General features: G+C 38.6%; 1 protein-coding gene across 3 annotated transcripts in view; it reads left to right on the forward strand.

Annotated features, from left to right (window-relative positions):
- Nucleotides 1–24795, forward strand: part of mitfa (melanocyte inducing transcription factor a) — a 30520-nt gene extending 5725 nt beyond the window's left edge. For 2 of the 3 annotated variants that reach the window (XM_013909195.1, XM_013909196.1), the window contains exons 2-10: nucleotides 6017–6266; nucleotides 19735–19935; nucleotides 20032–20127; nucleotides 20269–20374; nucleotides 20681–20764; nucleotides 21115–21171; nucleotides 21373–21448; nucleotides 21679–21826; nucleotides 23970–24795. In XM_013909195.1, coding sequence (XP_013764649.1) covers nucleotides 6017–6266; nucleotides 19735–19935; nucleotides 20032–20127; nucleotides 20269–20374; nucleotides 20681–20764; nucleotides 21115–21171; nucleotides 21373–21448; nucleotides 21679–21826; nucleotides 23970–24374 — 1423 coding nt within the window. In that variant the 3' untranslated portion in view covers nucleotides 24375–24795. The remainder of the gene's footprint in view (nucleotides 1–6016; nucleotides 6267–19734; nucleotides 19936–20031; nucleotides 20128–20268; nucleotides 20375–20680; nucleotides 20765–21114; nucleotides 21172–21372; nucleotides 21449–21678; nucleotides 21827–23969) is intronic. The other variant, XM_013909197.1, reaches the window with a different exon arrangement.
- The last annotated feature ends 1167 nt before the right edge of the window (nucleotides 24796–25962 follow it).

The following is a 25962-nucleotide window of genomic DNA, read 5'->3' on the forward strand; positions in this document are numbered from 1 at the left end:
AAAAAATCGTCAGGTATCAGGAAAAAAAGTCGTTGGGTCTCAGACAAAAAAAATGTCAGGTCTCAGTTCTCAGGAAAAAAGTCGTCAGGTCTCAGAACACAAGCTATCAGACGGAGAGAAAATCTTCCTACAGGTGGCGCTGTTGCCATGTGCCAGCCGAATTGATTTCCAAATACGTCATCAACGTGTGACAGTGAAAGAACGAAAAGTCATAGACTATGTGCACGTTAGCATATGCTACTTCCCGTGCGGAAACTCCTGTGGGGAGCTTTGTTTCCGGTGTCCTATTCGTGCCTTGTTTACGGTCCAAAACAAGTTAAGCAAATGAATGAATCAAGCGGCGATTTACATTTCTATAGATGTCTTGGGCATTTACCTAATATATCTGTAAATGATGTTCATCGACTTGACAATATTTTTCCCCCGCGCCTCAGAGCAAAAGAGAAAAGGGATTTAAATTTTATATTTCTCAGTATCTGTAAACAGCGGTCTCTCGTTTATCGCGGGTGTTATGTTCTAAAAATAACCAGCGATAGGTGAAATCAAGTAGCCAATTTTATTTTTTGACGGTGCAAAACGTTTTGTCGACATCGTGGACATACAGTACTGCACTTCAGAGTCACACTGCAGCGATGGATGCAGCGATTCTGTACTGTACAGGAGAGACGTCACGGAGGAGATCGTCTGCAGCGATCAGGACGCAGGACACAATGTGACGTAAAAAAAAAAGCATGCAAACTTGCACTAAAAAATCTGAGAAACAGCGAGGTGAAAGGTGAACCGCGTTATAGCGAGGGACCACTGTAATTTGGAAGGTAAGTCACAACATACCCTTCGTAAATACTAAAGTATAGAAACCCTTACCAGCAATCATTCATTTTTTGTGTGGCTTTTTTTCACGGTTTGTTAACATGCTGTGTAGGTGTGTACTTGACTAGCTGATCTCGACATCTGGTTTGACTATTCTTCACCTGTAGTTTGAATGCTGAACATTTGCCTGTTTAAATCATAAGACCTGTCACTATACAGAGATGTGCTTCTGAATGTGGACGAGGTGTCTTCTGCTGCAGTGATGCAGTTCTGCTTGTGTTGAGTGATGTAAACAACTGATCGATCTAAACTCTTTAAACGTCAAAATTGATCATTAGATTTTTTATGACACAACAGCGGTGAGTGTTCCCACCTTCTGCTCTTTGTAACTTAACGCGATCTTTCCGTTTTCGTGTTTTAGACCTGATTTTGGAGGATATCTTCGCAGTAGCGATTGACCGCAAAGTAAAGCTACCGGAAATGTACATCCCCACATGCGGTCTCAAACCAAGAAGTTAGCATTTTCTCGTGCACAGGGTCTATTGACCTCACCGGAATACTACCACAGTTCATGCTCCTAACGACACAACGTAAGTTTAATTTGCTCTCCCTTTTGTCCATACTTGTTGGACAGTTGTGTTATATTAAGTTGCGGTTAGGTTGTGAAAGTTACATAACGCATATCAGAGAAGGAAAGCTAATCTTGTACGATAAAAGAAGTCGGCACTATTTTTGTCTGACTAATTCATTCTAGCTAGCGACAGTGGTGTTGAAACGCGATCTAAATTTAAACTGGTTAGTAATTGTTTTATACACGTTTCAGCAAATGGACAAGCTGAAAGCTTACGAGGAGCCTGCATCCTTTCTGTCGCTGTTTTCTTTATTTCTCTTTTTCTGTTGCTACTGTCAAGATATTTTGTGATCCCGATAGGTTGTTTTTTGTTGTTGTTTATAGATTTGCTGGAATATGTCATCTGACGAAGATGAAAGGAGTATCCGACTTTGGCTGGTTTCTATGACTCTTCCAAAAATACTTTTTTTAATCAAGCATTAAAAATAAATGACAAAAGTACAACTTATTTAGTAACTACTGTTCACCTCTTTCATACATACACCTCTGTATGTATTATTGTAGGTTCTACCTTACAATATAAAGCGCCTTGAGGCGACTGTTGTTGTGATTTGGCGCTATATAAATAAAATTGAATTGAATATCAAAGAAGTGTATTTTTTTGCTACACTCCTCCTCTTCCTCACACACTGCTGAGTTTGTCCTGGTGGATCATCAGGGCTGCAAAGCCTCACAGATGATGTGCAGCAGAGGGTCCCTCAGTCTGTCCTCACTCTGGACACTTGCAGTTGTCACACATGGAAATCAAATGTGTGATAAGCTGCAGGATTCAAACACAAGTGTAACTTATTAATACATGTTCATACCTTTATTACACAATCAGAGAGAAAGAAAAAGAGAGAGTGCAGGACAGACAGGTGACAGTCTCAGGTGTACACACTGCTACAAAACAGCACAAGAGAAGGAGGATTTAGTGTTTGTGTTATTACGAGTGCTAAACAAGAAGAGTTCCCAGATGGTACAGTGGACACATGTGTGACTCCTGTGATTAAAGCATCTTTCTTTCAGCTTAACGAGTGAACCGTCAGCTCGTTCAAACACACGTTAAAGTCCGTTTGGCTCGACACCACCGGACAGAGGCAGCAATATAACATAGCTAACATTAACAGTGCAGTGAATCCTGCTTGCGCCGTGATATTCAGGACTGCAAACCGAGCAGCATCACTGACTTTCAGCTTGTTGTGTTTGTGGATATATGACTGAACTTAATTATCCATAAAATCATCACATTCTCTGTCAGATTAAGAACAACTATTGAACTGCATATATTTTACAGTAAAGGCTTTAAAATCAAGTTAGTACAAACATCGCTAATATTTGTAACGTTGCTGACATGTGGCAACAGTAATGTTTCAGTGTTCTTCGTTATTTAACATTTGCACATAAATAAGTGACATAATATTCAGTACTTACTTTTGAAAGTTTAGTCTTCGGCCGCCCCGCCCACGAAGCGTGCACCGGACCACGCTTGATATTTGGGGAAATCGACGGCGCATTTGGAGTACGCATTTGGAGTACACTTCGAATTGGGACAGCCATAGTCGCGTGATGTAATAGGTCTCAAAATGTGTACTCCAAGCATGCGGTCTCTTAATTGGGACACAGCCGTTGTGTCGTTCGGAGCACGAACTGTGGTAGAATTCCGGTGAGGTCAATGACCTTATGTTCTTCCACTGTCACACACATTGATGACGTATTTGGAAATCAATTCGTCTGGCACATGACAACAGCGCCACCTGCAGGAAGATTTTCTCTCTGTCTGATAGCTCGTGTTTTGAGACCTGACGACTTTTTTCCTGAGAACTGAGACCTGACATTTTTTTTGTCTGATACCTGACAACTTTTTTCCCGAGAACTGAGACCTGACATTTTTTTGTCTGAGAACTGACGACTTTTTTTCCTGAGACCTGACATTTTTTTTTGGAAAAAAAATCCAGCAAATTCCTGACGCAAATATATCAGGCCGTTCAGTTGATCCATCCATTTTCTGAAGCAGGAGTTTCATCAGAAATGGTCTCACTAGAAGGGCTGCTCACAAAGGTAGCCATATTTACATATTTAAAGTCATTGGCAAGAGGTCTTATAGAGCGGTGAATCCAACGGAGGAGGCCAGGAAAGACGTACAACAGTGGGTGTCTAAAGCCATCTGTGAAGCATGGTGGAGGCTCTGTTTCACAGATGGATATTTTTCAAAATTGATGGAATTATGAGCTCAGAAAGTCACATTTTGATCCACCATATAACATCATCTGGAAACAGTCTGATTGGGACTGGCTTTGTTCTTCAGAGATAACAATGATCACAAACATGCTGCCAAAAAAGTCAAATCATAGGTGAATAAAAAACATGCAATGAAGTCATCAAACTGCCTCCCCAGAGCCTGCACCCCAACATTATGTAGTGTAGGCTCATCTTGATAGAGACCAGAACAAAAGGCAGCCAACATCCAAAGAAGAGCTTTGTATATCCTTCAAGAAGACTTTCCCATTTTCCAAACAAAATATAAAGAAATTAAATGTATACCTCACTATTTTACACTTTAAAACAATAGCTCATGAGCATAATATGGATATGAAATCTGTGCATATAAAAATATTTCACTTTGCGTGTTTGCTTTTTTTGACTCATAAGTACATGCGTCCTAAACCCTGACAGGGTAAATCATTTTTTTGTCTGTAGTGAACAGTGTTTTAAGGGCAAAGTTGGATTGTTTTGCAGTAACTCAGCTTCTTGTGAAATTAGAAAAATAATCCAAATTATTTCGATTTTTAATTGGTTTTTTTATTGATATTTTCAGCAAGGCAACAATGAGAATACAGCCAGTCTCACCGAACCTTAACAATTGAACTGCAAACTAAATTAAGCATGACTCAGCTTTTTAAAACATGGTTATAACACAAGTATGATTTAAACCATAGCAAGTGCATGAAAACTGCTGTGTCTTCTAAAAGGCCAAATGGAAGGTATTTTTCTGTGGAAAATCAATATCCGACACACAAACACTGAACATTATAAAACAACTTAATGAACTGGAACTTATTTTTCATAAGCAAGACCCCAAAGAATCACTTTTAATGAAACAAGATATAAATTTCTGTGAAATAGGTTGCATAAAAAAAGAAAAAACAAGAGTTTCTTCTGAAGCTCTTTCACTGGTGATCTAAAAGCAATAGCTGTCGACCAGAGGCTAGATTTGACATGCCAGGCTAATTAGTGCGATTATCACACAGCTGCGCAGGCTGAGAGGATTTGAAGTGGTTTTATCAAAAGGATCATTTTCTGAGGGAATGCCTCATCCTGACAGCGTGTGCAATGCCAGACCCAGTTCAGTTTGGGATGTGCAGCTGCTGTCTGCTGAAATATGTACATGGATTCGAATGGATGAACTCTCAGTGGACAGACTGAGATTTTGCACATGAGTAAATCTGCGATGCTTATTAAAGGTTTTCCAAAGGCCCAAGGCACTGCCTCACACCTCAAAGCTGATTGGTTATTTGGAGTCTGACGGTTCATAGTCAGCATTAGATTTCCTTGAAATCATTGTCAGACTTGGTAGAGTTTAGATAGAAACCCAAGCAGACCCAATGATATTACCAATCTTATCTGGCCATTGTTATTGACAGTGAGGTAAAGATCAGAATGAAAAACTACAGTTGATCAGCTTAGCAGCTCAGCTTAGAAATGTACTTTTCCTGGCATCGAAATGTATGCATAAAGGAAACCCTTTATATAATAGAGTCCAAACACATAAATGCTGGGCCACAGACCCATGACAAACTTTGTTTTGACTTACATATTGATTTATATAATTCATTAAAAATGTTAGGGTTACTGTATGAAAAAACGTTTTCCATTTTCAGGGGTCAAGTTGGAACCAATTACTGATTTTCCATTGAATGACCTTTGGTCCATTGGTCAGTTACTATGAGTAACATGGTAGAGGTTAGATAATGCAGTGAACCCATAACCAGGAATTATAGCACAAATCCCTTAGCTTTGTGGAACATTTATTGCCTGGTAATTTAATAGTTTGGTCTAAATGTTTTTAGCATTGGCACTTTTTTTTTATAGTGCTAAAGATAGAACTGTTTATTTGAATAGCTGCAAAGCCCAGTGTAGCACTACACCAAAGTTACACCATGATGTTCATTAGGTGCTATTTCTCAAATCCTGATATTTTTACAAACCAAAAGCAGAGTTACAAAAGAAAACGGACGTTACAGTAATGCTTTCTGTATTATTTTAGAATACTTAATCAGTTAGATTACATCCGTGTTCAGGGTTGTATAGATAATTACCCACCCTCTTATAGTGTATAACAGTCCATGAAGCATAAATGCGTCATTCACCCTCATTCGTAGAACAATAACATATTCTCAGTAAAAGAATCTCTGGCTTCCCTCTTGCTCAATCCTTACATTGTGCTCTACTACAATACCTCATATAGCTCAGTGATTCAGGATGGCTCAGGAAAAAATGCCATTGGCCAAGTACATACACACCAGCGTTTTGTTTAGCCTGGCTTATTTAACTCCTCCCTCCGTTTTTTGCCCTTGGGTGGGCCGGTGTTTTCAGTGCTCCTCTGGACCAGCATGGCCTCTACAAGCGCTGCCAGGATTCCCCCCCTCTACCGGCCGTGATGTCACAGGTCCAACTCCAAGAGATGCCAGTGTTTTCCCCCTACCAGGTTCGAGAGTGTGGGGAAGCGAGGAAGAAGAAGTCCGGTCACCCTTTTCACCACGGCGCCCAACACAGGTCTGTCCACGACCTGACGCCTCCACCTGGCCCTTCTGCTGTGAGCCAGTCATCCATAAAGGACCTGAAGGTAAGGCTTCCAAGACTCTGGAAAACCTGCTTTGAGTCACTGATGATCAGTAATGGGTATTCTCCAGTTGATCCTTGTTTCCAAAAACTGCTTAAGGATTTTGTTCTTCTTTAAATCACAATTTCAACTCTATTATGGACTATGAACAAATACAGTTTTTTAAGAGGGGACTGTGTTAATTCCATACAGGGGATTATCTCTTGACAGAATTCCTGTTTCCAGACATTTGGCATTAAACTCATTTAATCCTATTTGCTCCACTACACTGACATATTTTCATTCATCTGAGTCCTGGAATGACCGGATAGACCCTGAAAGTGTGAGTGTACACATTTTTCAGTCTGCGCTAGTTATAAATATTAGTTTCCTGAAATAAGAGGTCTTCAAATATAGTTATTTTTCCAGGTTTGAGATGAAGAGAAAGTATGAGTATTTACATTCTGCATTTTAAGTGAGTAAGGAGCTGTTAAAGAAAATTTTGACTATAGTTGGTGTGTAGCTGATGGATTGGCTCTATAGATTTGATGTGTATTTGAGTTCAAGTAAAATGACTTTACCATCGCTCTGTTTCACTGGGTTCATTCCTGCTGCTCAGTCTTTTTGCTGATGTGTTGCACCTTTGATATATCATTGTGTTTAAGCCTGCCATAATGTTACTTGGTACATGGAAAAACACAACATTACTGTAATAAAGCAGATTATTTATGGAATTCTTTTGGAGGATCTTTTTCTTATACTTCATAACTTTCACACAACCCAGACAGAAATGCCATGTGGGCAAACACTTCCTGACAGTTTGAACCTTGTCTGTCTGGATTATCAGAGAGACCCCCCTTAAGACATGTATTCAGTGCAAAATTAGCTTAGAAGTACCAGGCAGAGCTGCTGGAGCATGAAAGTGAAAACATAAAGCTCAGTTGAAGTCCAAAAGGGGATGGGGGGGCCCTTAATTAGTCAAGCTTTCTCTGACCCCTGTGAGAATGGAGTGTAAAACAGTTCAGGGATTGAGACAAAGGCACTCACTCAGCAGTGTTAAGAATTGGGTTTCACAGATGTGCATATGACTTTGTTTTTGGATTTGACTGAGTTATGGCCAAAATTTTGGTGCAGATGGCTGGTAATTGATGACGATAGGGGTTTGATGCTTGACAGTTTCATAACCAAGGAGACAGCTTTGAGCCGCAGAGAAATTTGGGTCATAAAACACCGAAACATGAAGCGAAGACATGTTGTTGTTAAAAAAAAACCCAAAAACTTTAATTTATGCAAATGCCTCTTTTTGTCAGACCTAATGGCTGGAGAAAAGACCCTATAGGAAAAAAGACCAACTATAATATTAATAAAAAATAACTTGAGTTGAGATAATGTTTACACGTTTTTTTAAACAAATAGAATAATGTAGTCCCACATCCTTAACTTTTTCCATTTCATTTTTTTGATGCACGTTGTCGACCCCTATTGGAATTGATAATGTTGTTGTTTCTACTCGTAACCCTACAGAAATGTTGTCATTTTTTGAGCTACTGCTTCAACCAAGTGTTTGCTAAATTGTGGGATGAATTAAATAAAGCCCATTTATTATGTTATCCTTGGGAAGTACCTGTAGCAACACAAAACTCTAACGTCTTACTTGAGTAACCAGACTTCCTGCAATGGCATATCAGGATGGATTGTTTAGTGAAATGTTTCTTTAATAGTTTAGATCATTTCGACTTGTTGGTAAAACGTAAGATAAGAAACACTTGATCTATATCATGTTTGGGATATTTACACTAAAATTCAGACTACTTAAGACTGGCAGCACTGCTTATAAAATTATATTTAGGTCATCTAAAAACCAAATCTCACTCAGTTTGAAAACTTGTTAGAGAAACATTTTAATGGTGATTTCTTTGCAGTTTAACATCTTAGTATGTAGTAATAACTGCTTTTTGATTCCATGGTGCACCACGGATAGGAAAGCTTCCTTAATTTGTGCCTATGAGCTGGAACTGTTCCTCTTGGGGTTGTGCTGTGTGTACACTGTGGCTTCTAAAATCATATCAGAGCTGTTACAAAACGTCTGTTTTACTTTGCATGGAACAACATACGGACATGAAAAAGCTCCATCAGCAGCTATTTAAAGTTTGCCTGCCAGTCCACCTTCTAAGTTTCAGAACTTTGTCTTGTTTGCTTCAGCTGTGCTTGAATAAAATTCCCTTATTATGTGTGCAGGCGGAATTTCAAATTCAATTCAAAATTTATTTGTATAGCACATTTAAAAACAACAGAGTTGAACAAAGTGCTTCACAATCGGTTAAAAACAAGAGAAAACAATAGAGAAATAAATAAAGATAAATAAGAAGACAGTGAATTTACAATAGAAGCATAAAACAGGCCTGATGGTACTCATACTGAACTCGAATTAACAGCCAGTAAAAAAGTGAGTTTTAAGACGCAATTTAAAAGACTGAATAGACTGAAGTACGAATCTGGGTGCTGTTACTGCGAAGGCCCGATCTCCTCTATGCTTCAATCGAGACCTTGGTTGTGCTAAGAGCATCTGGCTAGATGATCTCAGTGCTCTTTTGGGGTCATAAATGTTGAGGAGTTCGTTTAAATAACTAGGCACCATATTATTTAAAACTTTAAAAGTAAGTAAAAGAATCTTAAAATCAATACAATATTTTACAGGGAGCCAATGTAAATTTGCTAAAACTGGAGAGATGTGTTCATACAATCTAACACCTGTTAAAAGACGTGCAGCGGCATTTTGGACTAACTGCAAGCGATGGAGAGATGAGTGTTGGAGACCCAAATAGAGAGAATTGCAGTAGTCCAGTCTAGAGGTGATGAACGCATGAATAAGTGTTTCTAGGTCTCTTGGAGGAAGATAAGGCTTAGCTTTGGCAATTTCACGTAACTGATAAAAACCTGTTTTCACAACTGTGGACACTTGCTTCTCTAATTTAAAGGAGCTATCTAAAAACACTCCGAGATTCCTTACAGTGTGAGAAAGATGAGAAGCAAGAGGACCGAGGGTGTCAGTTAACTTGTTTAAAGGCATTACACCTGTTTCTTCTCTCCTATCAAAGTTGCTCAAAAGCCTTTATTTTCTGGGTTAGTGGTAGGATTCTGCATGGTATCGTTTGAAGGATTAATGATGAATAATAATTTTATTTATTTATTTATTTATCTAGCTCATTATGCATAAGACTTGTGTTTTCTGTCATTTTATTCAAAAATGAACATAAAAACTATGAACGTAAAAAGAGATCAGTTATTTCGAACTGACCATATTTTGAGTAAGAAGGTTATTATTAACAGGTAGTCTCTTTGAGATTGAGCTCTATATTTCAGGTGAGACCAGTGTACACAAAGGCTGTACAAAAACTGAGATAGACAGCTGCATAATAAAAGGACACATTATACATGATCACACAAAATATTATCTCTGGAAATGTTCCAGTGAAATCAGAAAATGCAGCTTCATAATTTTTTGTAGTTCAGTCCATTTATGAGCATCAAAGTATCTATGGTCGTAATGTGACATCCTAAGTAGCGTGCTTAAATTCCATAAAGAAGCTGAGGGAAGCAGGAAATCTTTTCAGCAGAGCCGTGTAAACCAATATCATAAAATGCTGCTCTCTTCAGTTTCCCAGGGAGCATCATACCGCTTCTTTATGTATGATACAATGATGAGTAAGAAAAAAATCACCTGTGATAAATCGTAATACACAAACCTTCAAGGTGGATGTGGAAGCATGTATATAAACAATAGTGGCACAAGCTAGGGTTGACTGGCATGTTACACTGTGATATTGGGTTGGGTAAAGATAATATTGGTTATATAGAAAGTGAATAAAAGAGGTCCAAGAACAGATTCCTGTGGAACACTGGTACAAATAGGAAGTGGTCTTAACCTGAAACTGCTGGAGATTACTTTCTGAGTCAGATGGTAATCGCCACTCAAAGTTGCCACGTGCCAAGTTAAATGGGCGAGTTGTATGAATATGTAACCCCTGCACAATTTTTTTTCTTAAGTTTAGGCTATTAGAGGAACTACAGTTTTTTGGCAATTCCTTGCTACCTGGTACTGTGACCAGTACTACCTGACTTTGTTTGGTTTCCCTGGCTTAACTGTTTGTTAATGCAAATATCTAAACCAATCATGTGGGACAAACTCAGTGCATGTGGAATGGTTGTTGAAGCCCACGGGTTAGTTTACTGGGATTTTCCCACACAACAATGTCTAGGGTTTAGACAATGGTGAAAATCCCTTATTGATGCTATAATTGCAGACTGCTTCAAGCCAATTCGAAAGCAACAATAACCATAATCAAGGCACGCAGAATAGCATCTCTGTAGCATCTCTGAATGCACATCATTCCCATCCTACAGGAGTATTGTTGCCGGCCATCCCTTTGCACGTACACACCATGCCACAAATCTCCAACTATCTCAAACTTGTTTCTTGAACATAACCATAAGTTCACTTTACTCAAATGCCATCCACAGTTACCAGATATCAGTCCAACAGAGCACCTTTAGGGAGTGATGGAACCTTGTTTATTCTACCACGAAGAATTAAGAATAACAACACAAAAGGCAGTCCAATGCTATACTAGTTGTTCCTAATAAACTGTCAGGTGAGTGTACATTGTCCATTGTATTAACTTTATTTTTAGTCACATTTTTCACGTTTTCCTGTGGCAGTTATTACCTTTTTTGCTTATATAATATAATGTTCAGTGCTGAACTCTGAGCTTGTATTTATGTTTTCATGATTCTTATTTCTAGTAGGATGTTTACTGGTAGTATGATTTTATTTGCAAAAGATTATTTTATATGATCTGTTTTATATTAGATTTTTAAAATAACATGTAAACTAATTTAAAAATTCATAAATCTTCATGCATAAAAATTGAATTTATTCAACAGTGCCATCAAAGATTTTCCAAAGTCATTTGATGGCACTGCGTAGCCCTAAATAAAAAAACCCATCAGATTCAAGTCCGCGTGCAGCCCTTTGTGGTTTACACTGACCTTTTCCTCAAACTTCAGGCACATAAGCTGAATAATGCGAGATCTTTGTACTATTTGATTTTTGGGTTTGGCTCAGACTGAGCTGTAAACGACCTAAGAGAGAGTCTTTTGTTTGTTGCATTTCTCAGAGTATACCTAAAGCTCTGTTCTCAATTTCGAAGAGCCAGTCGATCCTTCGAGATAACGTTTACCAAGAGTAGGACATGTCTCAACAAGTCTCAAAATCCATGACAAGAATTTTCAAATCCAAAATATAGCATTTGTATACTTTTAATACTGCATTTCATCTGTAGATGTTGACACTGAGGAAGTGCGTGACCCTTCTCATTATGGCAAGCTGGAAATGTACGCTGCTTGGTTAAAATTTCAATTTTAAAACTCAAAGCTTAGTCTAGTGCAAAGCTCCCACATCAGACATGACAGCCAGACAGCGTGTTTATGTAGCTGCTAAATTAAGCACTGTTGTTTGTAACTTAAGCAAGTGCATGTTTCTAATCCCACACTGACTGGACTGTGTGTCTCATTCTTGGAAGAGGATGTTACATTCTTTCTAATGTTACCCGTTAGCCTTAGGGAAAGAAAAAAGAACACGTCTTTGTCCCAAGCTGCTGCTCCTAATGAATTGGCCTGTCTCTGCTGTAGCTGCCTTTGCTAAAGAGAAGTGCTAGTGAGGGCATTGGGCAAGAGAGCAAACTGACTCCTTCAGGCCATGTCAAAACAACATAGTGTGGTTGTTCAACTCAAAATCCTTCTTACGACCACTTTGGATATGAGAGTTTTTGCTGCCTTCTTGAAAAAGAAACAATTTTCTCAAAAAGAAGCTTCGCAGTAACATTTTATTTATTATGTTTATTATGCATTCTGTTACAATGTACGCAAAGGATTTCATAACTGTATCTACATCAAACAAACCAAAAAACGTCTGAAGAAAAGCTAAATTGGTACTTGTAAAAAAGAGGAGCCCTTGAGGGTGGGCAGCTATGGGGGAGGCAGAGGCGACCTATACTAAAACATTAAAAGCTTTAATGGGGGCCATTTCTTCAGTAGAAAGCAAATTGTGTTCTGTGTTCGGGGTTTTCTGGAATAACAGTGGTCACGGTTGTGTAAAAATATGCGACTGCTTTGTCTTGTTAAATGCTATATCTTTGTGTGAACTTCAAAGACAAATACAGCGTTTTTCAATAGTTTTGTTTTTCCTTGATTTCTACTGATTAAAGCACCATTTGAATTTAACCCAGGGTAAAATCTGATTAAAGGGCTGATTGTCAGCGTTAATTCAAGGGGTTTAACAAAAGCATTACATTAAATGTTCATTTATTACCATCATACATAGTTTCAAAAGTAACAGGACAATTGAATGAGATGGCTCATTGTCAGATGGAAGCTTGCTGTCTCATGAGAAATTAAACACATAAATATGTGGAGGAATGAAGCTTTTATTAGAATCCTCGATGTCTTCACAGTGCAAATGAATAAACAGCTAAAGCAAAGTGGAAAAGCACTTCCCATTTTCCAGGAAAGTGTATTCTGTCATGTGATCTACTTATGTTGCCAAATATGTTGGTATTTTGGTGTGCCGGTATCATAAATCATGTCAACATGAGTGAACTATGGCAAGTGAGGAATATAATAAAGCCTCTATTCAAGAAGCTTCTTACAGATTTTGGTCCTTATTGATATTAAAAAGCACTGAAAGAAACCCAATTTTGTCCTCTGTGGCAATGAATGTCCCGGGTCACGTATTTGTCTGGCCTGTTGCTACAAGCGATTCGATCCTTATACAACCATTGCAAGAGGTGGATCTGCATAGCCGGCAATAAGTTGGACTTGTTCCCAGTGGGAGTTGGAGTCTGCCATGGCTGCCCCTTTGTCACCGAGTCTGTTCATAATTTTTTGGACAGAATTTCTAGGCGTAACCAAGTGGCGGAAGGCTTCACCTTGGGCGGTCTCAGAATTTCATCTCTGCTTTTCGCTGATTATATGGTTCTGTTGGCTTCGAGTGGTGGCGTCCAGCTCGCACTGGAGCCTCTGATCACAAGCTTTGGGTTGTGCCTGAAAGTACGAGAACGCAGATTCAAGCAGCGAAAATGAGCTTTGTCCGAATGGCCTCTCCCTCAGAGATAGAGTGGGGAGTTCAGCTTCATTTGACAAGGACTAATAAAAATGTCATTTTTAGATATTCTTCATTGATATGAATGGCCACATTGACATTTAAATCAAAATAAGCATTGTTTTGCTTAGCAGCATGTCATTTTGGTAACTTTGAAATTTAAGCTAAGAACAGTTATTCACCAACAAAAAATGGGAAATGTAAGTTGAGGTGAAAGTTACCTTTTTAACCGATATGTTCTGTCCGCTTCTTTATGTCTCACGGTGTTATGAGTAGTTCAAATAGGTTTTGGCAGGTGGAGGAACCCTAAGACTGAGTGTAGCAGTGCAGAGTGAAGTGAAGGATCAACTACAAACAAGTCACATCATGTGTTCTGTATGTCACAATAGATTTTTCTTTGTGAACGTCCAGAGATTAGATGATCTGTGCTGGTAGTCTGATGTTCCTTGCGCTTGTAGTTCTCCCCTTGTGGAGCAGTAATTACACTCTGAAGTACTGTGGCCACAACTTGATTTAATTCTGCACTGTGAGAGAAGGAAAAGGGGAACGGAGGAAAAGGGAACATGCTAAAGGTGTAAATATCAGGCTAGAGGACATGAAAAAAATAATAACAAATTTGACGGTACCATGCATTAATATATCAGATTTAATTGTTTGTTAACTGAACACGCTAAAATCCTGCAGTGCATCATTTATGGGCACTGACATTTTCTCTACTGAATTATCAGAAAAAGTCAAGGTACTAATACCTGTACTAAAGATATTCACAGCTTATGTCTTACATTTGTCAGGAAAATATGTTTTGGGAAATTTGTCACCTTAAACACAAACTTTCATATTTGTGTTTGTATTTATGTGAATTCCTTCCATAAATACAAAAGCTTTATATTTACAAAAATGATATTATGTTGGAGATCGATTATTCTACTACTGAAAATTACACAGAAGAAAATGTTAGTATTTTTTGCTAGTATAGTATTTTTAAATTCATTATAAGGCGTTATTAATTTTTGTCTTTTAAATTAACACAATAAAAAAATTTTGTCAAAATGATCCAAAATATAAGCATGACTAGTGCTGTTTTTGTGGGTTTACTTGGAAAAGAAAAGAAAAAAATAATTTACAGATGACTTTTTGTTGTTTATGGACCTCATTTTAACTTTTGTGGTCCTTCGTTTTTGTTTATGTTTTATATAGTTTTGTTGACCCCCATTACTAGTCGTGTAGTGCTTTGATAGGACTGAAATGTGTATGTCCCGGATATGTCTAATACTACTTTCAGTCAGGCTTAGCTTGACTAGTGACCAGAGAAATCAAATCTTTTCGTGTGCGTGTGTTTATTGTAAACTATGGGGCTCTGTAGTTTTACATATAAATCCGTGAAAGGCTGGACTCTGCAGTTACTGAGTCTACAGAGCTTTGGTGCCTTTACGTGGTCTGCCACTTTGTCGCTGACTTGTTGTAGTTCCTAAATGCTGCCACTTTGCAATAATATCACTGAAAGCTGATAGTGGAATATCAATAAGGGAAAGAATATCACAAACGGATTTGCTGCTACCATGATCAAATTCAGTGTGCACATGGCTGAATCAGAGAAAATTTTACTGCACTAATATTGTTCTCTCAAACTCAAGATATGAACTCTAAAATAATTGATTTAATGCTTGACTTTTCAATCCATCTACTGTACTTCTGCTACTGACTCGCATTGCCTAAGATAGGAAAGATCTTAAGTAGTCAGGACCGCTACTGTAGCCATATTCTTAAATGTTAGCTCACACAATTAGCATCTTCCTATTGACTGAATGCTTTGAGTGTGGCTGGTTGCCAAGGAAGTTGGAAACAGTGGAGTGGGGCTGGTGGAGTGATATGAATGGATGTATTTCTTTTCAGGGGTCAAAGAGTGACGACTATCTCGAAATGTTATTGGTCCTAAAGGCATTAGTTTAAAGCACGAACCCATGTGCTTTCCTTGAGAAGGTAATAAACCTCTGTCTCACAAAGAGTCTGTGAATAAAGTGAGAGCTCGTCTTGCTGTAGGGATAGATGAAATGCATCCCTTGTTAATAGTTCCCTCTGGACCCAAAGGTTTTGCTGCAGGAAAAGGCCAAGCTGTGAAGAAGAGACAAAGAAACGTTCTACTATGAGTTTGCAAAGAATGCTTTCTCTGTTTCATTGTATAAACCTCTGTCGAGCCAGGGGGCTCCTCGTCTGTTTGTGCTCACCTCTCAAGCTTTTACTGAGTTTCCACTAATTCAGGCAAAGGCGTGACGCTCCGTGTTCTATCAGCGGTACACGAGATGCAGAGCTCATATAGGCATTAAAGAGCTCCCTCGTCAAAAAAGCGTCATCGAGAGGATCTCTGAATAAATGTGAGATTATAGAGATAGTGTACTATTTTTCATCATGAAAAAAGAAGCACACAAAGAGCTTTCAGTGCAGAGTACCTCTCGCTTTGCAGTTGTTTTCTGCTTGTAAAAGCAGACATAAAATATTATTGACAATCACAAAATGCAATGTAAAATAGTGTAAATAATTGATGCTGCAGTTTTTTTTAGCAAAAACATTGAATCTGCTTTCAAATGAGTGATTTAATTACTGGTAGCACTGTGGAACTTTATTTAATGGTTAATCTGCAGAGCCCAAAATGGAAAATAATTTGGCGTGACATCAATGTTACCCCTCTGTGAAGTATGGCCTGAAAATTTGACACCATGTCGGTGGTACAAGAACATGCGCAGCTAGTCTAATGTTGCTTGTCATCATGAGTGAAATGTCCTCAACCCTAACTATTAAACAAACAGAAAAGACAGGTGTCTGTGAACGTGGGCTTTATTTGCCCTTCTTAAATAAAATGTAATGTAATAAATGTGGCAATGAAGTTTCTCATTAAAACTGCAAAAACTGTAAATAGTAGCAGTACAGTGAAAATGGTTAGTCTGTCTTCGTGAACATTGGCAACATTGACATTAAAAATGTTCAATAATAATTTGGGTTGAGGATAAGGAAAAAGAACAAACGCCACACTGTGAATAAGAGCCAGAGATTAATAATAATAACTAATGATTAAATGCATGATACATGTTGGATCATGGGAATCCCCCAGCATCTATAACTTAAATGACCTGTGGGCCACTGCTGGCACTGTCATCTCATGTGACGGCCACTTTAGCGTTCAAGTAGTACAAAACAACAACCAAACAAAAAAGAAAGCACCCACAAATATTTCCGAAAATGTAGTGTTTTGTTTGTTTGTTTTTGTCACGGTTTTGGGTCATTTGTCCAGCATTTTCAGTTTCTTGTATTTTGGTATTTATCTGAATTATGGTTTATGTTCTGATTCTTTAGTTATCTCATTTTGAATATTATAATCCTTTGTTTCAGTTTATTCTAGTTAGTTTTGTTCTCATGTTTTGTGTCTTGTGCCCTCGTGTTTAGTGTAGTGTAACTCTGCGTCCTTGTTTCTTGTTTCCTGTTTTATTGTGAAGGTCCTTGTCTCATGTGAGTATATTCAGTTTTTCTTGCTCTATCTCGTCTTGTCAATTACTTCCAGCTGTGTTCCCCACCTGTGCGTGTTCTCCCTGCTGTCTACCTTCATGTGCCTTCGCCCACCTTCCTTTGTGTTCAGGTTTGCCGTTTAGTTTAACCCAGTATAGATTATCTTTAGTTCTGTTTTGCCATCCTCTCCTTGTGTTTTATTTTACAATAAACCTCCTTCGCATCTCAGCGAGTGCCTGCTCTTGGGCCCTCATTTATTTCTCACTCTGTTAGCCGTGACAGTTTTAAAATTTCAAATATTGTATCACAAAAAAAAAATGCAAACATAATTTGTTCCCATCTTTTCCAGTTGAATCTGTGAAAAATGCCAACAACAACACAGTTTTACATAACTTTTTACAAAAAAATAAAAAATAACTAAAATAATACGTTTGCACCAACAAGGTGATTTGATCCCTGGACTTCGACATTATTGTAGCGCTGTGGGACGCTCTTGACAGAAGAAGGTCAAATGATGCCAGTTATTAAGGTGAAAGGAAAATAGTCATAAAGAGCAATTTTGTTTTTGTTCCTGGCATTAAAAAGCCAATTAACATGTACGTTTGTGCGCGCTGACTCGCTTTTGAAGTCAGCCACACAGGCCACTAGAGGAGCTGCAGTTTGTGTCACTTCCACATTGAATTCATTTTCCAGTTCCAGGGGTTGCAGCTTGGCCGCAAGACATATTTATTTGAAGCATCCAGTTTATGTATTTCATGCTTAAAGGACAAAAGCACAGCCAGCATAAAAATGCAATGTTTTATTTTTTTACACCATTGTTCCCTTGTTGCGTCCAGATATTATTTTACATGTAACACAAGTTAAGCATCAATTTTTTGGATAAACACAGCACCTACGGTTTACCTAATATACTCATATAATAAATATTGATATATGTGTGTAACATGTGGCTCTATACCACCTGTTGGACAAGCATTGCAACTATTCTCGACCCTGGGTAATGCCTTTCTGCTGTTTCCCCATCTTTGTTTCTTATCTATGGTTCCTGATAGTTCCATTTCTGGTAAGGCTGGGTAAAATAGCACTGGTTCCCAGCTTTCAGTATTATTATCTCCATCTTCCATCTTTTATGCTTGTTAAGGGCCAATAAAGGGTCACTAATTTTCGGTTCTTTATATAAGACAAGCCAACTTGTTGTTTTTTTTGTTCAAAAGATTTATTCATATCAGGACCATCTGTGTAAATTTTTCAGTTGAAAGAAAACAACGCGACTTCCACCAGCGTTATGCTTCATGCATATCTGGCCAAAACATTTTTTCCAAGTCATTCAGCACACCCTCTGGGCTCAATGCAGTGCACCATTGACTGAACTTGGTGACAACCAATTCACAAAAATGAAGCGTGTTCAATAAAAGATTTGAAAAGCAACAAATCCCTGTTCACTTTTGCTCAGTTCCAAGTTAATTCTCCTAAATACAAAGATAATTGACCTAGGCAGCACAAAACTGTAGCCAGATAGGAAAAACAGGAATGAAAAAATATTTTGCTGCTAAACCAAGACATTCACCTTAGATATATACATGATATCAATGTGACTTTAACTTTTACCTGCTGATGATCAAATGTAATTAACCTCTAAAAAATGTTTTAAATGGATGGGGCTAGGGAAAACAGCATACGTTTGAGTTTTCGTATGGCTAGATCGTAGTGAAACAATGGTGTCAATTGTGTTTTGGGTGTTCAGAACAAATAATGTTTTATACTGGATGAGCAGAACTAAAGATTAAATGTTAGTTGGCCTTAAGCAAGCTTCGGTTTGCAGACTACTGGCCAACCAGTAGAAAGACTCCTTTGTGAGCTGCAGGTTGTGACGTCAAATGGGCTGTATAAAGACATAAATTCATAGCTAATCTGGAACAACACAGGAGTGGGAGGATGAGTCTTGGTGTCCTCCTCCATTTCTTAACTTGCATAACTAATGAGCCTTAAATATCAGATAAATTAAGCAGGACCAGTGACTGTCAGATTTGCACAAGCTATCTGTGGACCACAGTGTAAGCTAACAAGACAAAGGGATTGTACTGTATGTGCATTATTTTCAACTTCTGAAATACCTAAAAACCATGCTGGAGATGCTTGAATACAGCCACTATCAGGTGAGATGGACTGACATATTTTAACATTTTTGAAAAAAAAAAAAAGAAAAAGAAGAGTAGATGCGATTTTTACACCAAAAGAGTCAAAATATCTTTGCTGCGCTTGAAAACAGGACTTAAGGTTGAGGATTAGGGTTGAGTTCTAAATACTTCATTATGTGTACCCGGTTCACAAGTCTTTGGTTAAATGAAGACAGGGAAGCTGTTTTACACAGTTGCATTTGAGTTGGACAGGTGCTGAAATGTTATATAGTGCTCTTTTAGAAAAAAAAAAAGAGAGCTTGATGAAAAAAAATGTAAAAGAAATGTTTGGACATTTCAACATCTTATCACCGTAATGTTGCAAAGCAAGCACGTTAGATTATTTGGTTTTTAAAAGGCTGTGTTTCAGGGGAACTTTTAATGTAACAGAGTAGTATAGTGTGATTAATTTGGATTTGTAAGTTGCACTTTGAAGCTGGAAACATTTGAACATTTAAGTTCTTGCATTTTTAATTTGTGCTTTTACCACACTGGGACAGATGAATTATTATAATGAAAACATTCATTTTTAAATCTATTTTTTTTTCCTCTACGTGCCAGTGTATTTTTCTCCTTACCCTTAACTGTATCACATGAGCTTAGTCAAAAAATAAATCCAAAACTAATGTGGTGTAATGTTTTCGACTTTGCCACTTAGGTCCAGACCCACCTGGAAAGTCCCACCAAATACCACATCCAGCAGGCTCAGCGGCAGCAGGTGAGGCAGTATCTGTCAACCACCCTGGGTGGTAAAGCTGGCAGCCAGCCCCCCGAACACAGTATGCCACCCGGTCCTGGCAGCAGTGCACCCAATAGTCCCATGGCTTTGCTCACCCTCAGCACCAACTGTGAGAAAGAGGTACACCTGCTCACTTCGAGGACATTCAGTATCCTTACATGCAGATGTCTCGACAGAGAGTGAGGAGTTCATGAAATGTGCCTTTGTGTTATACAGATGGATGATGTCATTGATGATATTATTAGCTTGGAGTCAAGCTACAACGACGATGTTCTTGGATTGATGGATCCGGGACTCCAAATGAACAACCAGGTAATTTATTTTAAGATAAAATAAATACTACAATAAATACCAAAGTGTGTAATGTTGACACCTTCTTTGAGTTTAAATAAAATATATGACAGTTGCTCTTTTCAAGAGGACACTATAATGACAGGTTTTTAACACCAACAGCTACCTGTGTCAGGAAATTTATTGGATGTATACACCAACCAAAGTCTCCAGCTACCAGGCCTCGCCATCAACAGTTGTCCACCCAACATTAAAAGGGAATTCACTGGTAAACTAACACTCAATTTATGAGCGTTTGGATTAGAAAAAGTATAAGGCTTTACTACATGTTGTTTACTACTGGTATATTTGTGGACACACAGTTTAGTACACTTTTCTGTGACCTTTCTGTGTCTAAAAATTTACTGCTGATAAAATACATGCATAACCTTGTTTTGTATGATGTAATCCCAGTCCACTCAGACGCTTTTACATCTAAATACATAGGTTACTTTAGGCTGATGTCAATATTGTGTGCAATTTAGAAGTGCACAAAATACTGTTAAGTCAATCATGTGCCAAATAATTACTCCAGCTCCTGGCATGAAGCAAGTACTGGACAAGCCTGGATCCTGTGGCCAATATGAAAACTATCAAAGGCCAGAGAGCTTTCCAGTAGGTAAGCAAAGCAAAATGAAGAGAAAAAAAAGACATAATGTTTTGTAAACTGTAAAACTTCACTTTCAGAAACTGTATGTTGAGTGTTTTGTGTATTTTTAAATTGCACACATTATACTACTGTATATTGCAAAATCTGAGATGCAAACTTTAAGCTTTTTTCCAGTTCTAGCCTTCAGATTGTTATTTTTTGTATTGTTTGTGATTAACAGGTTTCAAATATGCTAAACAAACCTCAAAGCATGTGAAATACAAACCTATAAAATGAAATCATTTACTCTGGATTAAATCACATTGTAATCAAATGCTTTTGTCTAAAGTATTGCTATTAAGCCTTCTTTTGCTTCACAGAGGCTGAAGTTCGTGCTCTGGCAAAAGAGAGACAGAAGAAGGACAACCACAACTTAAGTAAGGCAATCAAAATATGACTGAATTTGACTTTTTTATGTTTAATTTTAGTAGCTTCATTGTGTAGTGGTTTACACAATCGCCTAAATATCCTAAAAAGCAAATAGTTTGTTATTTTTATACTTAATTTTCTACTTCTAGTTTTTTCGTAAATCTATATTAATCCGTGTTCACAGTTCATGTCCTTACTTTGCATTCTAGTTGAACGAAGACGGAGATTCAACATCAATGATCGCATTAAAGAGCTGGGAACCTTAATACCCAAGTCAAATGATCCGTAAGTGTTTTTGCATGTATTTATGCTAATGGATGTGTTGTGCCCAGCCATCTACTTGTCTGCCTACTGTAGTGATTCATGCATTAACCGTGTTTTAACATCCTAATGTGCCAAAGTCTCTTTAAAATGCAATTGCCGTTTTGCTCAGCAGGATGTAAAGAACCCTGAGGTGTTCTGGTCAGCTGGTCAGCTGAGTCTGACTGTAGATATTTGTTTCATGTATACCCCAGAGACATGCGCTGGAATAAGGGCACTATTCTGAAAGCCTCGGTGGACTATATTCGGAAATTACAGCGCGAGCAGCAGAGAGCCAAGGAGCTTGAGTGCAGACAGAGGAAGCTGGAGCACGCAAATCGGCATCTCATGTTGCGTATACAGGTGGGTCACTCTAAGGCTTTGCAGACGTTATGTAGGTTTTTTAAATTATTATGGTCATGTTTTTTTTTTACGTAAAACCACAAAATTAGTACAGCAAAAATCTACTTGATCCCAGGTGTACAGTATTTAACACAAAATTAACAAATTCTTGTTCTTTTAATGCATCAATTACAGGTAATATGTAGAAAGCTACTTGTGTTTGACATTCTTATATATAAGGGAATTATCCTGTCCAGCCAGTATAGCTTGGCAGCTATAGCATGAAGGGTGGCAAAAGAACCAGTGTGCAAAACCAGAGAATGTTTTATCTGGAAAAAATTTGTTCTATTCAAAAGATGTTTCAGCCAATTTTGAGTAATTTGGGTCATACACTGCCTGACCAAAAAAAAAGTTGCCACCAAAATAAAAGGGTCACACACTCTAATATTTTGTTGGACTGCCTTTACGGCATGCATTCGCTCTGGCATTGTTTCGATAAGTTTCTGCAATGTCTTTTTTTTCTTCTCTTGCCTCTTTTGCCATCAGAATTAGTGTCTAAAGGTGAAGAAAGATGCCCAACGGATTTACTTTACCAAATGGACCATCCCAGCCTTGCCGTAATGGTCTATTTGATTCACCTTTTATTGTTTATTGTATTTTAATTTCACTTTGCTAAATACGGGACAGACTTAACTGGGGTAAAGAAAGCGGAGAAAGAAGGAGGGAAAGAAAAACAGCAGAGAAGAGGAAAGGTAATAAAGGGCAAACAACAAAAACCAACAAAATAAGCAGACAAAAAATACATGTATCAATCACCTGGATCACCTGTTGAGAAAGAAAAAAGAGAGAACAAGCAGAAGAAAAAAAAGCGCAATATAATAAACATCACGATGATCTATGGGAATGTAACAGTAAATACTAAATATTAAACATCATTGTGCAGCACGGAGGAGATAGGCCTCCATACCTTGGAGGGCCTGAGATGTCCCTAGAGGGGTGGCGTCTGATACCCAACCTGACATATAGACACAGACATACAGGCACACACAGATACAAACATCCATTCCCACCCTCATGCTCCTCATGCACTTACTCAACACTCACCCAACGTGGAGACAGACATAAAGAGACACTGTACACACAATCACACTCCCCAAGTGTACTGTAAGCCCCAGGTCTAGGTACCCAGACCCAGGTAGTGTTACCCTCTTCCCTGGGGTGGAGAGAAGCAGACTGCCCCGACTCGGCAGCAGCAGGCCCCACATTCCAGACCCTAATCGGATGGCCAACTCCTCCTCCTAGCCCCCCTGCTCCAACAGGCAGCAGAGAACGGGGGTGTTTCTGCAATGTCACAAGATTTATTTCCATCCAGATTCTCAATGGGGTCTGGACTCTGTGGTGGCCAGTCTATGGCGACGTCCACATGTACATGGGTATTTTTGAAAACGCAGATTTTTCTATGCATTTGCACCTTTCATCCACACGTAAACGGTGTTTTCGATCACTGAAAACTGAGATTTTTTAAAAATTCCTGCCAGGGTGGAGACTTTTGAAAACTCAGTTTTTGCATTTACGTGTGGACGAGGAAAACGGAGATGCAACGTCAAAGGTGCCCCTTTTTTGACGTGACGCTGTGCGCCACGTTATTGTTTATATGTGATTATTTCTACAATGGCGGATATAGACAAAATACTGTTGCTGTTAATCTGACTACTTGAAGTTTTTACACACGTACATATACACAGGCAGTTACTGTCTCTCCATCACTTCATCTGCCTCTCTTCTTACCCTGAGCACTGAGCCCAGTTGGGGTTAAATAACTTGTTGCCAGCTGAACGATAATCGCCCATGCAGTAATTGTCCAATAGGAGGCTCATACCTATTTATTTAGTTAAGTCCAGGTGGCGACTTTTTGGCCAGGCAGTGTATTTGCATCCTCCCACTTTTCACCAATTGTTTCGCACTTTACAAACAAGACGCAGCACAACCATTAGTGAGTTTCAAAAGATGCCTTTAGTTGGATTTTCTTTGCTCTATGTTCCAGGTCTTATGCTGGCTTAGCAAATTTGCACAAAACATGATTTTGAAGTTGATTAGCGTAGATGTACTTTTTGTTCCAGTGTTAAAACATTGCAACATTTCCACCGTTTCTATCTCTATCTAGGAGTTGGAAATCCAAGCCCGTGCTCATGGTCTCACAGTGGTGTCATCCCCAACTGTCTGTACGTCAGAGCTAATGGCTCGTGCCATTAAGCAGGAGCCCGTCCTTGGTGACTGCCCATCAGAGCTCTACCAGCATAGTTCTGCCCCTGACATGTCCCCTCCAACCACATTAGACCTCAACAACGGCACCATCACCTTTGACCATATACCAGCAGATGCAGGGGAACCTGGCCCTTACGGCAGCTCTAGTGCGTGTAAAATGAAGGAGCTGGTAAGGGACAACACCCTAGGGCCAATTTCCCCCAGTGATCCCCTGCTGTCCTCGATGTCCCCAGATATTTCCAGCAACATCGACAGCCACCACACTTCCAGCTCAAGTTTGGAGGAGAAAGAGCATGGATGTTAGCCCAACAGCATGAGCTGCACTGACATTTACATTTGTAGCAACTCACCAGTGTGGCGCCTACATTAAAGATACCATGAGTTCTTTAATCCATTCACATTGATATGTTTAAATCTTTTCTTATTTTTGTCCACACTGGTGTAGAAGTTTTAAGTGTTACATGGTCAGACAGCTCAAAATTACTTGACATGTAATATACAGTGTCTGTGAAACATGACTGCAGTCTTATTTTGGACTTGCAAATCTGTTTATTTTTGTCATATTTCAAACTTTTCTTATCTTTTCTAAATACACAGTGAACCTGGTGGCAATGCCAAAAGACAAAAGTATGCATATGTAAAAATGTATTGCTGATAAATTCCAAAACTTGGCACATGTTGTAATATTTGGAAATACTACATATAATAAATATTTAGAAAGAAAAGTTTTGGTATTAGAAATCCGTGTATTATTTAAAGTAATTTTTACACTATGTGGTTGTTGTATTATGAGGAAAGAGCAATCTTTTAGAAAAAGGGCCACATAGTAAAAAACATTATACTCATTTACTGGATAGAACTTTTGAAATTACATTATGTGTGTGGTTTCTATGCTGATGAGAGCAGTGGAGAAGCATCTGGTGCTGTACAAGCGCTTAACACTTTGAGATTTGCCTTTTGCTTCTTTAAAATGACAATATAAAGCATGTGTCAAACTCAAGACATGCCGATGAAATCCAGTCAAGGTTAAGCTTAAATGCAAGGGTCAGAGAGACAAAAACCCAATGCAGAGTGTTGTGGGGGGACTGAGAAGAAGATGATAGCATTTAGGGCTAAGTAGAGAATGGTAAAACCGCAGGATATATTAAAGACGTATTAAGTAAGTAATTACAGTAATCAGGTGAGAACATTAACTACAACCTCATTGCAGGAAAACAAAATGAATGTTCACTGTGAACAGAAACTAAACGTGAAGACAGAGGCCATGTCCACACTAATACGTTTTCATTTGAAAATGTATTAGCATCTTTTTCTCTCCATTTTGGCCTTCCGTCCACACTGAGATGGTGTTTTTGGTCAAGGGAAAACGCAGCATTTTGAAAACGCTGTTTTCGTGTCGCAGTGTGAACAGCAAGCCCGGAGGCTTTTTGAAAACAATGACACAATTTTGTCATGTGATGCAGATAGTGAAGGGCATTATACAGCAGTTGTTTTGTTTGCTCTCAATTTTGACAGCCCTATTACAGATTACTATCTGTACATACTCCAGATAGCTTTTGTTCAAATTCTTTAATTCTCACTCGCTTCTGCAACTTTGTACTTTTGTGTTACTCGCAGCAACAACTCCACCTCATTGTTAGTCCATTTTTAAAAAACTTGGTGCTTTTCCTCAAAATTCTGCCATGATGTTTCAGAGTAAATAATTGGCAGGCAGAAATGACGCAGGTCAAATTGTCTCGAGTTTCACACATGTGCAGTACTGGAACACAAGCATTTTCGGCCGTATCAATGTGGATGAACAACTCTGAAAACGATAGTGTTGACTAGGGATGGGTACCGGTGTCCGGTGCCATGATGGCACCGGTTCTGACATAAACGGTAGTAACCAGACC

Source organism: Pundamilia nyererei, unplaced genomic scaffold, assembly GCF_000239375.1.
Source record: "Pundamilia nyererei isolate P.nyererei 1_Seehausen unplaced genomic scaffold, PunNye1.0 scaffold00021, whole genome shotgun sequence".
Classification (NCBI taxonomy): domain Eukaryota; kingdom Metazoa; phylum Chordata; class Actinopteri; order Cichliformes; family Cichlidae; genus Pundamilia; species Pundamilia nyererei.